The following is a 14,463-nucleotide window of genomic DNA, read 5'->3' as shown; positions in this document are numbered from 1 at the left end:
GCACAACATCTATTGTCCTACCAGCCGGTGGCAGCCGGGCCTCTAGGGAATCTACTGGATATTAAGGTACTCCTTTTAATAGAGTACCAGAGCAAAGCATTAACGCTCCGTGAACACATGTGATCCTCACGTCACCGCCATTCCCTCCGGTTGTCCCGATTTCTGTCACTTCGGGGCCTTTGGTTCCGAACGGCGACATGTGTATACAATTTGCAGGTAAGATCATAAAACAATGCATATCATGATGAAATAATAACATGTTCAGATCTGAGATCATGGCACTCGGGCCCTAGTGGCAAGCATTAAGCATAACAAGTTGCAACAATATCATCAAAGTAACAATTACGGACACTTGGCACTATGCCCTAACAATCTTATGCTATTACATGACCAATCTCATCCAATCCCTACCATCCCCTTCAGCCTACAGCGGGGGAATTACTCACACATGGATGGGGGAAACATTGCTGGTCGATGGAGAGGCGTCGGTGGTGATGGCGGCGATGATCTCCTCCAATTCCCCGTCCCGGCGGAGTGCCAGAACAGAGACTTCTGGTCCCGGAGACGGAGTTTCGCGATGTGGCGGCGTTCTGGAGGGTTTCTGGCGACTTCGACTTCTCCTCGTGCGTTTTTAGGTCGAAGGCGTTAAGTAGTCCAAAGGAGGGCGTCGGAGGCCGACCGAGGGGGCGACACACTAGGGCCGCGCGCCCCCTCCTGGGCCGCGCCGCCCTAGGGTGTGGGGCCCTCGGGCCTCCTCCCGACTTGCCCTTCTGGCTCCGTCAGTCTTCTGGTAAAATAGGACCTTTCGCATAAATTCCGAGGATTTTCCTGAAAGTTGGATTTCTGCACAAAAACGAGACACCAGAACAGTTCTGCTGAAAACAGCGTTAGTCCGGGTTAGTTGCATCCAAAATACACAAATTAGAGGCAAAACAATAACAAAAGTGTTCGGGAAAGTAGATACGTTTTGGACGTATCAGAGACTGACAATTGCGGAATGGAAATTAGTGGAAGAAAGATTACAAAAACGCCTCAGTAGTTGGAAAGGTAAATTATTGTCCCTGGGTGGAAGATTGGTACTCATTAATTCGGTACTAACTAATATGGTACTGTATATGTTATCATTCTTCATCCTACCCAAAGGAATTCTGCACAAACTCGACTATTATCGATCCAGATTCTTTTGGCAAGGGGACAACGAGAAAAAGAAATATCGACTGGTTAAATGGAGTATAGTTTGTAGTCCCAAAGATCAAGGAGGGCTTGGAGTTTATGACCTGGAGGTCAAGAATTCAGCGCTTCTGGGTAAATGGCTTTTTAAGCTACTTACTGAGGATGGGATTTGGCAAACTATACTTCGGAGAAAGTATATCGGCTCGAAGACATTATCTCAAGTGGTTAGGAAACCTGGGGATTCACACTTCTGGGCTGGTCTTATGGCGACAAAAAATGTCTTTTTTCGACATGGGACTTTCTCCATTAAGAATGGAGCACATATACGGTTCTGGGAAGATGCTTGGCTCGACAATGCACCCCTATGTGAACAGTATTCTGCTTTGTATAGAATTGCGCGTCGCCAAGGTGATACCATTGCAACTGTAATGGCTACCTCACCCCCGAATGTGACGTTCAGACGGGTTTTACTAGGACAAAGGCTTGTGGCATGGAACAACCTAATTCAGCGGCTTGGAGATATTCAGTTATCGCCAGAGCCAGATGAATTTTGATGGAACCTCCACGTAGATGGTTCTTTTTCTGTAAAATCTTTATACAATGCGATGCTGTTTTCTGATTTACCAGTTGATAATAATAAGAAAATTTGGAAGATGAAGATACCATTAAAAATTAATTTTTTTGGATGGTATCTTCGTCGAGGGGTTAAGCGGAATTGGCACGGAAGTACACGATGTGTCTTTTGTCATCATGATGAAACCATCAATCATTTATTCTTCCAGTGCCAGTTTGCGAGATCTATATGGTCAGTCATCCAAGTAGCGTCTACCTTGTATCCTCCGACTAGTGTCGCTAATGTCTTCGGCAATTGGCTTCATGGTATCAACTCAAGGTTTAAAATGCTTCTTAGGATGGGGGTGCTAGCAGTTATCTGGGCGCTCTGGCTATGTAGAAATGATAAGATCTTTAATGACAAAAATTGCTCTTTGTTGCAGGTTATCTACAGATGCACGGGTATTCTCCGTTCGTGGTTACCTCTTCAGCGTGTGGAGAACCGAGATCTATTTACGGAGATCTGTACACGGTTAAAGGATACGGCGAGGGATACTTTTTTCCTACATGGGTGGCAGCATAGTCTACGGATAGTAGCTCCACCTAGCTCTTAGGCGTCATATGATTCATCGTTCCGATATGTATTTCGCCTATTTTTGTTTTATGTAACTTTGGTCACTTGAGACAACAAACGGCTATGTGCATCGTGGTTATGCAGAAGCTGGATGTAATTGCTTCTTGAAGTAATAAAGCATCCTTTATCGAAAAAAGATGATTGAAAACTCAAAAAAATAATAGATAATTGAAAAAGAAAACGGCGCGGCAAGACGGCGCAGGGTCACACCATACTCCTACCTCACTACCTGGGTCGTTCGTGGCTTGTAAATACTCAACGGTTCCTTGGTCTCCACGTACCCGAACGTCCGACGGTCGTCATTGTAGCCTGCGATATCAATATTAGTGACCCGCGTCCCCCGATTCGTCTCGGTTATCTCCACCACGCCGCACTTCGCCTCCCCGGTGTTGTTGATCGGAGTGTGCCTGTACAAGACACAGCCTCGTTCATCCATCGACCACTCCCATGTCAGGACGTGCTCGCCATGGACGAACAGCGGCCAGGTGAGACGCCGTATCCTTGTGCTCGGCGACTGCGTTGGCGTGCTCACCTGCACCATGTACCAGCAGCTCCACCGTACATGCTGTCGTCCCCCTGTCGCACCCTCCATGACCCATACCTCTGTCTTGTCCATCGTCGACGAGACACGGCTAAACACGATACCCAGCCTCCCCTGCACCTCTGCTAGGTGCCAGCGGCCGTCGTTCTTGGAGTTGGACAGCACAGACGGCAGCGACGTAACGGATGTCACGCGCTCATCCTGGAGATCAAACACCATGATCTTCTCAGTGCCCTCCGGTGCCGCCCAGTAGGTCGCGCCGTCGACGCTGACGACGCCGTAGCTGAGCTCGCACTTAGCATCGGGCCCGGCCGGCACATCCCGCCACGACGTGTCCCCGAGCGTGATCACATGGACTCTATCGTATGAAGACCGGTTGACGTGGCACGGGACGTGCACGACCTTGTACAGCCCCGTGATCGGGAGGTACGTGAAGCCGTAGGCCTCGTGCCGGCTCCAATTGTAGCACTTACCTCGGTCAGTGCTACACGGCGGTGGGAGCCGTGGGATGCGCAGTTGGCGATGGGTGACGGGGTTGGCCACGGTGATGGCGCCGCCGTGATCGCAGAGGCAGATGAGGCCGTTGCAGGTGCCTACCATGCTCTTGGCGTTGAAGGTCCGCAGCTCTCTGTGCCTGGTCTCCGGATCCGGGGCCAAGGATAGGTCGTCCACGATGTACGCGGATCCCGTGGTGGTGGCGACGAGCGTCTTGGCGCGGCTCCGCAGGTTCGTGGCGGTGCGCGCGCCGACGACGTCGCGCCAGTGGCGGCAGACGAGGCGGAGCAGGCGGCGGGTGTTGGGCGGGAGGCGCATCAGGATATCCGCGAGCACGTCCGCCGCCAAGTCCATCTGGACGCCGGCTCCCGCCTCTGGAAGATCCATTGCTTGCCGCAACGATCGCAGCACGTCTCGTCGATTTGGGTATGTGCCTGCCTGTCACCTCGGTCGATCATTGATCTCTGCCAAAGATTTTCCGTTTAGGCCCTTCCTTTCATTGAAGCTAGATCTGAATCGTAGACAAGTTTGTTGCGGTTTTCTCTCTAAGAATTAACAAATTTTGTTGCGGTTTCTGGTCGGGCCCGAAACGGCAGCCACGGCGTCTTTCTCTACCCTCTACGTCTCCTCGTTCGTCTCTTCTTCTCCCTGAACAATGTTTTTTTTTTGCGGGTTTCCCTGAACAATGATGTACATCCACACTAGTGGAAAACGGGGCTATAGGCCCGATCCATTTGGGTCTTTAGTCCCGGTTTCCAAACCGGGACCAATTAGGCGGGACTAATGGGTTCAAAGTTGCACCGGGCCTAAAGGCCGCGCCACGTGGTGCGGCCAGGGCGCTCGCGGTGGATGGCCTTTGGTCCCGGTTCGGCCTAGAGGTTCGCTGCCGCGGCAGAGAATTCTCTGCCGCGGCACAGGTTTAGGCTGTAGCAGCGTTTCTCTGCCGCGGCAGAGAAACAGGGTGTTTCTCTGCCGCGGCAGAGTTTCAGCAATGCATATATATCATTCAAGAAACCACAAAATATCGTCGTGAATATATATAGACATCGTCAACAGTACACGTAATGCATGCATATTTACAATATAAAGCTAGTCGATCGGATCTGTTTACTAAATCTATAAGCCTCTACGGAGTTGCGCCTCATCTATGACCTCCACATAGTGCTCTCCACCTCGGGTAATGACCTCGGTAAGAAAGAATCCCGCGATTTTCTCTTGAATTGCTCGTATTTGATCCTCCGTTATGAGAGTGTCCCGCAGGCGTATCATCTATATATTTAAAAAAAGGAGATCAGTATATATATATGAATAGAACTCAATACAATAGATGGTACTAATTAAGTGAAAATTTGTTATCGTACACGAGTTTGGTGTATACGGGCATCCCCACCCTTGGGACAGGCCATGTCACGAATGAAGGTGCAGACGTAGTATCCACATAAGTTATTCCCGGGTTCCTGCCTCATACACTTTACGAAAAAATAGTTCGATCAAACTAATATAGAGTTTCAATCAAGCATAGTATTGAAAGTCAATATCATATATAGAGTTTCACGGACATAGCTATATATATAGTACTACTTACAGGGTAATCTTGAAATGTAAGCTCCGGTTTCCATTTACCCGGAATAGTATTGATGAACCGTTTCCAAGCCCTGCCCGGCAATAATGAGTAAATGAGTTATTGATTAGTTGATGATATCGTCGAATTAGAACAGATGAAGATGCCAATACGAAATTGATTGAAATTACCTCTGGAGGATGGCAGCCATGTCCGCCCATTCCGCATGTTCTTTACGTTTCGAGTCCATGATATTTACGACTCCTTTGTGAAGATCAATGATTAGGAGAATAAAGTGGAATCTGCACAAGCATAGCTCGATCAATGATTAAGAGAATAAAGTGGAAGGTGCACAAGCATAATGTATGTTATATATAACACTCACTTGAAGTTGTAGGGAAAGAATATATCCTCTTTGTTTGCTTGCTTCACTAAAAACAATTACCATGTTGTCCTCTGTGTCCTTTGCGAAGTCTTGAACCGTAACTTCATGAACTGTGTCTGGGTCAATGAACCCCAGCGGTAGGAGCTTGCCTCTTTTGCATTCGAGCTTCTTCATTCTGCATAATTAAATGTATAGCGTACACAAAGAATATAGTGAGGATAATTGTTAGTGCAAATGAATGAGCGCTGAGCTACAGACTTAATTACATAAATAAATCACTTACAGGCAGTAGCAACTGATGACAGCTTTGTCGAGGGCGTCTTGATTGAATAACTGAAACAGTTCTTCGAACTCAAGGTTTATCTCCTCCCGCCCCCGGAAGTAATGCTCATCTCTAAGATACACCGTGAGGTAGCGATCACCTCTTCGACAGGCTCTCTGGTACCATTCATGCAACCTTCGCATCTGAGTCCCTAGACGCGCGAGCTCACCAGGTTTGACGAGATCATGTCCGTATCTATACGTGTTTACGACTTCAGCCGTTGGATAGTAATCTTCGTACTCAACTGATGCTCCCTGAGCTCTAGCCTCCCGTTCGATCATCGATGCCGTCTCTGGATCATCATAGGACTGCACGACGAAGTGGGGTATGGACTGTTTGTCCTGCTGTCCAAGTTGGGCGACTTTTTTCGCTTCTTTGCTCGCTCTAGAGGACTGTCCAAGAGAGCGGTCATAATCAGCTCTCAGCTCAGGTCTCTTCATTCTCGTCTCGGCAAAGTGCTTCACTGTATGCGGTGGAATGAACATCTTCTTCGGCGCAAGAAACGCCTTTTGCTCTTCAGTCTGCTCATGTGGTAACAACTCTGGAGTCTGTGCCCTCATCGGAGTTGATGATCTCTTCGGAGCTGTAGAAGGTGCCGTGGTTAGCTTCCTCTTTTGCTTAGGTGGAGGCGGCGGAGTCTCCTGACGACGAGGAGGAGGAGGCGGCGGAGTATTCTCACGCGGAGGAGACTGCTCATGCACAGGGGAATCATCATCGCGTAGAGGAGAATCATCACGCGGAGGAGACTGCGCAGGTGGCGGAGGAGACAGACGAGGTGGCCTGCTTGGTGGCTTCTCACCTGGAAACACAATGTTCTGCTTCCTCCATTGCACGGTGGTTCTACGGGCTTCTCCCAGTTCTTTGATTTCCCCATCTTCACCTGCAGGGTGCTCAAGCACCAACCCCTCATATTCTCTCAACATTTCATCCACCATCACAACAGCAAAGTCGTCTTGGACCGGACGACAATGGTAAGACCTTGTAGGTAAGAGGATGCCGACCGCCGCCTTGAAGGATAGGTTGAAAACTTTAACATGCAGCTCACAAGGACGGCTCTCAGTGAGATCATCCATGGGGGGGTAGCGAGGAGGCTCGACCACCTGGTCATCATCATCATTATCCACCTGCTGAGTGGAAGCCATGCTGCTTTTCCGGTGTTGTTGAGATTGCAGCGGGACGATAGCATCGAGCAATGCAGGATCTACAGCCTGCCCCTGAGCCATCTGGGATGTAAGTACTTGGGTTACCATGGTTAATTGGGCTTTCATGGTGCTAAAACCCTCCTCTAAGGACGCTATGCGGTCTGTTTCCCTTGCCTTTCTCCTCTCATGGCTTTTATCAGGAAATCTCTTTCTTTCCGCAGGAAAGCCATACTTCCACGGAACGGAGCCTTCTGTGCCTCGTGTTCGTCCGCCGTGTTCTTTGTTCCGAAGGGCGCGTGTCAGCTCATCGTTCTCTCTGTCGGGCTGGAACCTCCCCTCCTCCACGTCCCTATGTGCTTGTTCCAGGGCTTCAATGGGAACCTTCAGATGAGCTTTCTTATAGATGCACTTCCCTGTTTCTGGATGCAACGTTCCCCCAATCCCGTAGAACCACTCCTTGCACCGTTCGATCCAACCGTGTGTCCCTAATCTGATCCCTTTCCTGGTCAGTTCCGCCTCAGCTGCCTCCCACTTAGGACGGTTAGCCCTGTATCCACCTGGACCCAGAATTTGGTGATATAGCTTCAACGCAACATTTGCCTTATTTGTTTCCGACCTTTTCTTAAATTCTTCTGACTCCGTGTTGTACTTCACGAATTCGTCCCAGTGATCTTTTACCTTCTCACTATCCGGAGTCTTGTCTTTCTTGATAAAGCCGCGCAATCTTTTCTTGTGGTTCTTGAATAGTTCGGCCATCTTCTTCTTGGCAAAGTCGCGGAGGGCCTGCTCCATCTTTGCCTTTTCAGCGGCATCCCCCTCTGGAGGTACTATGTTGAAATGTGCCATGAGCTTGGTCAGAATGCTGTCTTTGGCTACATCATCGATATAAAGACCTTGAGCTTCTTCCTCTGCAGACAGCACTAGTCCCTTCGGCTTGTTCCATTCTCGAACGGTGATAGGGACGTGGTCCCTAACAAGCACTCCGCATTGAGCTATAAATGCCTTTGCACCTTTCTCTGGAGCAATCGGTTTACCATCATTACGGATATGGGTGATGTCGTGCCTAACACCGGCGTCCAACTTTTTGGCCGGGCCTCGCTTCCTCGACTTTACAGAAGAAGTGCTCGATCCGGAGGGCTAAAAAAGAAATAATTCATAGTCAGTACAATTTAATTAGTTAATGCATCTAGTCGATCAACAGCGGCTTAATTAATTTATATACCTCGGTGATAACTACAGTTCGGGAGCCATTATGATGATCTTGTTCCTCACCGGCGCCATTAGGATCTTCTTCCTCAATATTCTCCGCTCCCTCATCGGAGTCATTCAAATAAGTTGCAGTGACGTCGTCGTCACGATCATCCAGAGTACCGTGGGCTATGAGGTTCTCCATGAAATTTTCTTGAATTTCATCTCTGTCCATGTTTTCTACAACAACCTGCAAGCTATATATAGGAACCATCATATGATCAAATTAAGGATAATGCAGAAAACTGAAAATGGAGTTACATATGTAGTTCTTAACTAAGGATTGATAATATAGTGCTGAAAGCAGATAGTGCAGTTACATGCATGCATAGATCGGGTTCATGTTTATTTAACCCTAATACATTAATCACTACTACAACCACTCAACCGCGCCGACCGGGTCCTGAGCCGCGCTGGGTGTACCCCCAAAGCCACGGAACAACAACGGGAGCATAGCTAACATGAGATCCCTGCATAACGCTCCATCCGGTCCTATACATGTTGTCTAACGCATACATGTAACGGCGAACGTGCGTGTCCTCCGCTTCAATGCGCTGAGCTACCTCCTCCTGCGGGGCCGGCTCCCTCTGAAACGACCGTGGCCCATAAGACCTCCACCAAAGAATATCCGGGTCGACGACGGGACCCGGATTCCGCACCAAGGTGCGCGACCCGGAAGCTAAGACCTCCCAGTGCCACCCCGGCGGAGCCCAGTCCCGGACCTCCCCCATCTGCTCCATCTGCTCGGTGAGAGTCAGACCACGGCCCGCCGGCTGTCGCGGCATCGTAGCTACGAAAACAAATCATATATATATGTACCAACGTTAACATAAATTAAAAAATAAATTCACTATATGTTAGTCGGCGCCGGCACTACCATTTGGGGGGCGCCGGCACTACATACTCTATTTTGGGGGCGCCGGCACTACCGCGTAAGGGGGCACCGGCACAACATCCTCTATTTGGGGGCGCCGGCAAGAGCGTCGGCACACCACGTAAGGGGGCGCCGGCACAACATCCTCTATTTGGGGGGCGCCGGCAAGAGCGCCGGCACTACCGCGTAAGGGCGCCGGCGTACATCCTCTATTTGGGGGGCGCCGGCAAGAGCGCCGGCACTACCGCGTAAGGGGGCACCGGCGTACATCTCTATTTGGGGGGCGCCGGCGTACATCTCTATTTGGGGGGCGTCGGCGTTTTTGCGCGCTAACTATTTTACACCAACACACTAACTAATTTTCTAACTATTGTTTTAACTAAAGTTCTAACTATTTTTCACTAACACACTAACTAAATATTTTACTAACTAATTTTACTAATTAATTTTCTAACTATTGTTTTAACTAATTTTTCTAACTTAACAAACTAATCTAATTTTTCTAACTTAACAAACTAATCTAATTTTTCTAACTTAACAAACTAATCTAAAAAAAGGACTAAAAAAGAAAAAAAAAAAGGAGAAGTGGCGGTGGGGCGGCGGCTCTTACCGGAGGAGGAGGCGCGGTCGACGAGGAGGCGGCGACGGCGGCGGTTGCCGGCGGAGAGGAGGCGGCGGAGACGGCGGCGGTTGCGCGCGGTGGAGACACGCGCGGCGGTTGCCGGCTGAGGAGGAGGCGACGGAGACGGCGCGCGGCGCTTGCGTGCGCGCGGCTGAGGAGGAGGCGGCGTTGTGCGGCGGCGGCGTCGTGCGGTGGCGGCGGCCTCGGGCGGCGGCCTCGGGCGGCGGCGGCGACGGTTGATGCGGCACGGGCGGCGGCAGCGACGGCGCGGCGATTGGGCAGCCTGGCGGCGTCGTTGCCTTCGTCTCCGCGGGATTGATCTCCGCGGAGACGAAGGGGTTGCAGTTATAGCGCCCCCCCTTTGGTCCCGGTTCGTATTACAAACCGGGACCAAAGGCCCCCCTTTGGTCCTGGTTTGTAATACAAACCGGGACTAAAGGTCTTTTTTGCTGCGATTTTCGCTGCGCGCGCAAAAAAGGCCTTTAGTCCCGGTTTGTAATACAAACCGGGTCCAAAGGCAATTTCTTTAATAAAGTTTCATTCCCGCCTTATTTCAAATGAAAAAAAAGCCACCGCACTACCACACGTGTCCACCGCCGCCACCGCCATGCATGTACAGGCCACCGTCGCCACCGCCGTGTCGTGTCCACCGCCGCCACCACCATGTACAGGCCACCGTCGCCACCGCCATGTACTGGCCACCACCGCCACCGCCATGTACTGGCCACCACCGCCACCGCTCTGTACAGGCCACCGTCGCCATCGCCACCGCCGTGTACTGGCCACCGCCGCCACCACCACCGCCGTGTACTGGCCACCGCCGCCATCGCCACCGCCGTGTACTAGCCACCGCCGCCGCCGTGCCACACGTGTCCCTTCCCCGTGCCACATGTCCCTTCCCCGTGCCACGTGTCGCCGCCGCTTCCACGTGCCTCGCCCCGCCGCCACCGCCGTGCGACGTGTAGATGCCGCTTCCACGTGCCTCGCCCCGCCGCCACCGCCGTGCGACGTGTAGATGCCGCTTCCACGTGCCACGCCCCGCCGCTTCCCCGCGCCACCTGTCTCCAAACTTGCTGCGTCGCTGTGCTATAAAGCGCCGCGTGTGCGCGGAACCACACATCACCGTCGCCTCCGTTCATTCGTCGCCGGGATGCCGCCGCGCCGTCGCGGCTCGTCCGGCTTCCGTGGCGTCCGAGCGCGTCCGAACGGTAGGTTCTACGCTGAGATGCGCGCCGGTGGATTCCGGCTCACCCTCGGCACGTACAACACCCCGGAGCTGGCGGCGCGCGCTTACGACGCGGCCGCATGGCGATTTCGGCGGCCACGGCGCGACATGAACTTCCCAGCCGTCGAATCGCTAGAGGAGGCGGAGTTCCTCGCGCCGACGCCGTGCCTCGTCGACGACGAGGACCGTCGCCGCCACCGCCAGGTGCAGCGCCGGATCGCCATCGTCGAGCACGACGAGGAGTTGATGCGCCAGTGGAGGGCGCAGTTCCCCAACGACGTCGACAACACCGACGCGTTCTTCGCTGACCTCCGGGCACATCGCAGGTCCAACAGGCGCCACCGTCGGGCCGTCGCCGTGTTCGAGCTCGACAACCCGTATACAACTTGGGCCGACAACGACCCTCGGTGGGACGACATTTGGACCGAGACAACCTCCGACGACGAGTAGATCGACTAGACTAGTTGTTTATCTTTTTTAATTGTATTTTCAATAAAGTCGTTGTGGCAGACGCTGATGATGAGAAAAGTTCCCGCCAGATACATGGAATGAAAGTATGCTCAACTGAAATTAATTAAGATACATTGCCAGATTCGACTGTTCGAGTCATTCAGTCATACTCGTGCCTAGCCCTATAGTACTCGCCACTGTAGTCGTCGTACTCGCCGTCATCATTGTCGCTGGCATCGGGGTCGCGGTAGTCGAACCTCGGCGGGAGAGAACGCGTGGGCTGGGACTGAGGGTAGCGCAGGCGGGGGCCACGGTAGGCCATGACGCCCTGGAGAGTCCGGCCGCGCCACCACAGCCGACGGCCGGCCTCGTTGAAGTTCGAAGGAGGCGGGCCGCCCTCCTCGTGCCTCGCAAGCGCCCTCTCACGCCGATTGATGAAGAAGCTTTCCCAAGTCGGGCTGTAGTCGGGATGCCACTGGGGATTCCTCCGCTGCTCTGGCGTGAGCTCGATGTAGTAGTGGTTCGTGATGGCCATCTCGCGCGCCACACCTAGAGGGACAGGAGGGACTCCAACGCTCAGCAACCAGCCGGGCGGGACGCGGTAGCCCGGCGGGCAGGGGTAGTTCGACGCGCAAAGCGCCTCCGCCTCCCGGAGGGTTAGAGATACGATGGAAGCCATGGGACAGAGTTCTTGAGGTTTGCAGATATATATGAGTCTAGATGTGATATGTAAATGGAGGCCAAGCCTACATATATATAGTGAAAAAATGGCGGGAGGACGGAGGCGGGAAGCAGTGGAAAGCGCGGGAAGAAAAATAGGCGGGAACGCAGTGGCGCCGAAAACATTAGTCCCGGCTGGTGGGTACAACCGGGACTAAAGATCATTTTTTTTGGTCATCTAACAAAACTGTCGGTGGGATAAGGACGTGTGGGTAACCTTTAGTCCCGGCTGGTGGGTACAACCGGGACGAAAGTTCTTTTTTTTTGTCATCTAACAAAACTGTCGGTGGGATAAGGACGGTAACCTTTAGTCCCGGCTGGTGGGTACAACCGGGACTAAAGATCTTTTTTTTGTCATCTAACAAAACTGTCGGTGGGATAAGGACGTGTGGGTAACCTTTAGTCCCGGCTGGTGGGTACAACCGGGACTAAAGATATCGGCAGGATAAGAACGCATGGGTGGACGCACTGCTCGATGAGATAAAGCATGTAGCGCACGACGCCCTGTCGAAGGAACAAGACAAAGTAGAAGAGATGTCGTGCCTATAAAAGGAGCATCGATACACCTTGCCAAGCAGATCAACAAGCCAACCAGAGTTTCATTCCCATGGATGAAGAGAAGGGTTGGGAAATCTCCCGTGGCGCAGCTTCTCGAAGATGTCGTTGGTGCACACGCCCTACGGCATCTTCGGAAGCTGCTCCTCGGAATTTTTTCCTGCAAGCCCCTGAACGACTACATCTCCTCTAACAGTGTTGGGGAAAGGGTTGGGAAATCTCCCGTGGCGCAGTTTCTCGAAGATGTCGTTGGTGCACACGCCCTACGGCATCTTCAGAAACTGCGCCTTGGAATTTTTTCCTGCAAGCCCCTGAACGACTACATCTCCTCTAACAGTGTTGGGGAAAGGGTTGGGAAATCTCCCGTGGCGCAGTTTCTCGAAGATGTCGTTGGTGCACACGCCCTACGGCATCTTCAGAAACTGCGCCTTGGAATTTTTTCCTGCAAGCCCCTGAACGACTACATCTCCTCTAACAGTGTTGGGCAATCTCCCGTGGCGCATCTTCACTTTTAATATCTTACATACAGTTAAATGATTACACAAAAATAAATGGGAATTTGATTGCCACTTTTAATATCTTCATCATTTAATCTTCTTCGGCCGTAACCATGGAGCATCTTCATCATTTAACTTGATGCTTGGATCAATGTTCACTCTGAAGGGTGGAATTTCATCAAACTTATTATAATCTTCTGACATGTCTGTCTTGTCCTCCACTCCCACAATGTTTCTTTTTCCAGAAAGAACTATGTGGCGCTTTGGCTCATCGTTTGATGTATTTGTTTCCTTATGTTTCCTTTTTCTTGGTTTGGTAGACATATCCTTCACATAGAAAACCTGGGCCACATCCTTGGCTAGGAAGAATGGTTCGTCTCTATACCCAAGATTGTTGAGATCCACTGTTATCATTCCATACAACTTGTCTACCTAAACCCCGCCTCCTGTTTTGTTGACCCATTTGCACCTAAACAAAGGGACCTTAAAAGAAGGTCCATAGTCAAGTTCCCATATATCCTCTATGTAACCATAATATGTGTCATTTGGGCCTTCATTCATTATTGCATCAAATCGGACACCACTGTTTTGATTGGTGCTCTTTTTATCTTGGGCGATCGTGTAAAATGTATTCCCATTTATCTCGTACCCTTGGAAAGTCACTACAGTCGAAGATGGTGTCTGGGCCAGCAAGTACAGCTGATCTTCAATATCTTTGTTATTCATGAGATGTTTTTGCAACCAACCTCCGAAAGTCGACATGTGTTCACGTCTAATCCAATCGTTCGACTTCCCCGGGTTGTGGGAGCGTAGAAAGTTCTTGTGGTCACCGATATACGGAGCCACCAAGGTGGAACTTTGTAGAACTGTGTAGTGTGCTTGAGTCAAAGAAATCCCGTCCCTACATATCATTGATTTCCTTCCTAGCGTGCCTTTTCCACTTAGTCTCCCTTCATGCCGCGATTCAGGAACACCAATCGACTTAAGGTCAGGAATAAAGTCAACACAGAATTCAATGACCTCCTCTGTTCCATAGCCCTTGGAGATGCTTCCTTCTGGCCTAGCACGGTTATGAACATATTTCTTTAAGACTCCCATGAACCTCTCGAAGGGGAACATATTGTGTAGAAACACAGGACCGAGAATGGAAATCTCATCGACCAGGTGAACGAGGAGATGTGTCATAATATTGAAGAAGGATGGTGGGAACACCAGCTCAAAACTAACAAGACATTGGACCACATCATTCTGCAACCTCGGTAGAATTTCTGGATTGATTACCTTCTGAGAAATTGCATTGAGGAATGCACATAGCTTCACAATGGGCAGTCGAACATTTTCCGGTAGAAGCCCCCTCAATGCAATCGGAAGCAACTATGTCATTATCACGTGACAGTCATGAGACTTCAGGTTCTGGAATGTTTTCTTCTCCATATTTATTATTCCCTTTATATTGGAGGAGAAGCC

The 14,463-nt window shown here is 51.0% G+C and overlaps 1 protein-coding gene across 1 annotated transcript; it reads right to left on the bottom strand.

The window, feature by feature from the left end:
* Positions 1-2,576: 2,576 nt before the first annotated feature.
* LOC127316162 (putative F-box protein At4g17780) lies at positions 2,577-3,782 on the bottom strand. The gene has a single exon (XM_051346576.1). It carries the CDS (start codon positions 3,780-3,782, stop codon positions 2,577-2,579), a length of 1,206 nt encoding a protein of 401 aa, XP_051202536.1.
* Between the last annotated feature and the right edge of the window lie 10,681 nt (positions 3,783-14,463).

The sequence above is a fragment of the Lolium perenne genome, chromosome 7, assembly GCF_019359855.2.
Source record: "Lolium perenne isolate Kyuss_39 chromosome 7, Kyuss_2.0, whole genome shotgun sequence".
Classification (NCBI taxonomy): domain Eukaryota; kingdom Viridiplantae; phylum Streptophyta; class Magnoliopsida; order Poales; family Poaceae; genus Lolium; species Lolium perenne.
Note: the sequence above shows the minus strand (reverse complement) of the source record. Positions and strands in the feature narration are given on the sequence as shown.

Coding starts and splice junctions, on each gene's coding strand:
- LOC127316162 (XM_051346576.1), bottom strand. CDS start 3,782: ATGGATCTTCCAGAGGCGGGAGCCGGCGTCCAGATGGACTTGGCGGCG.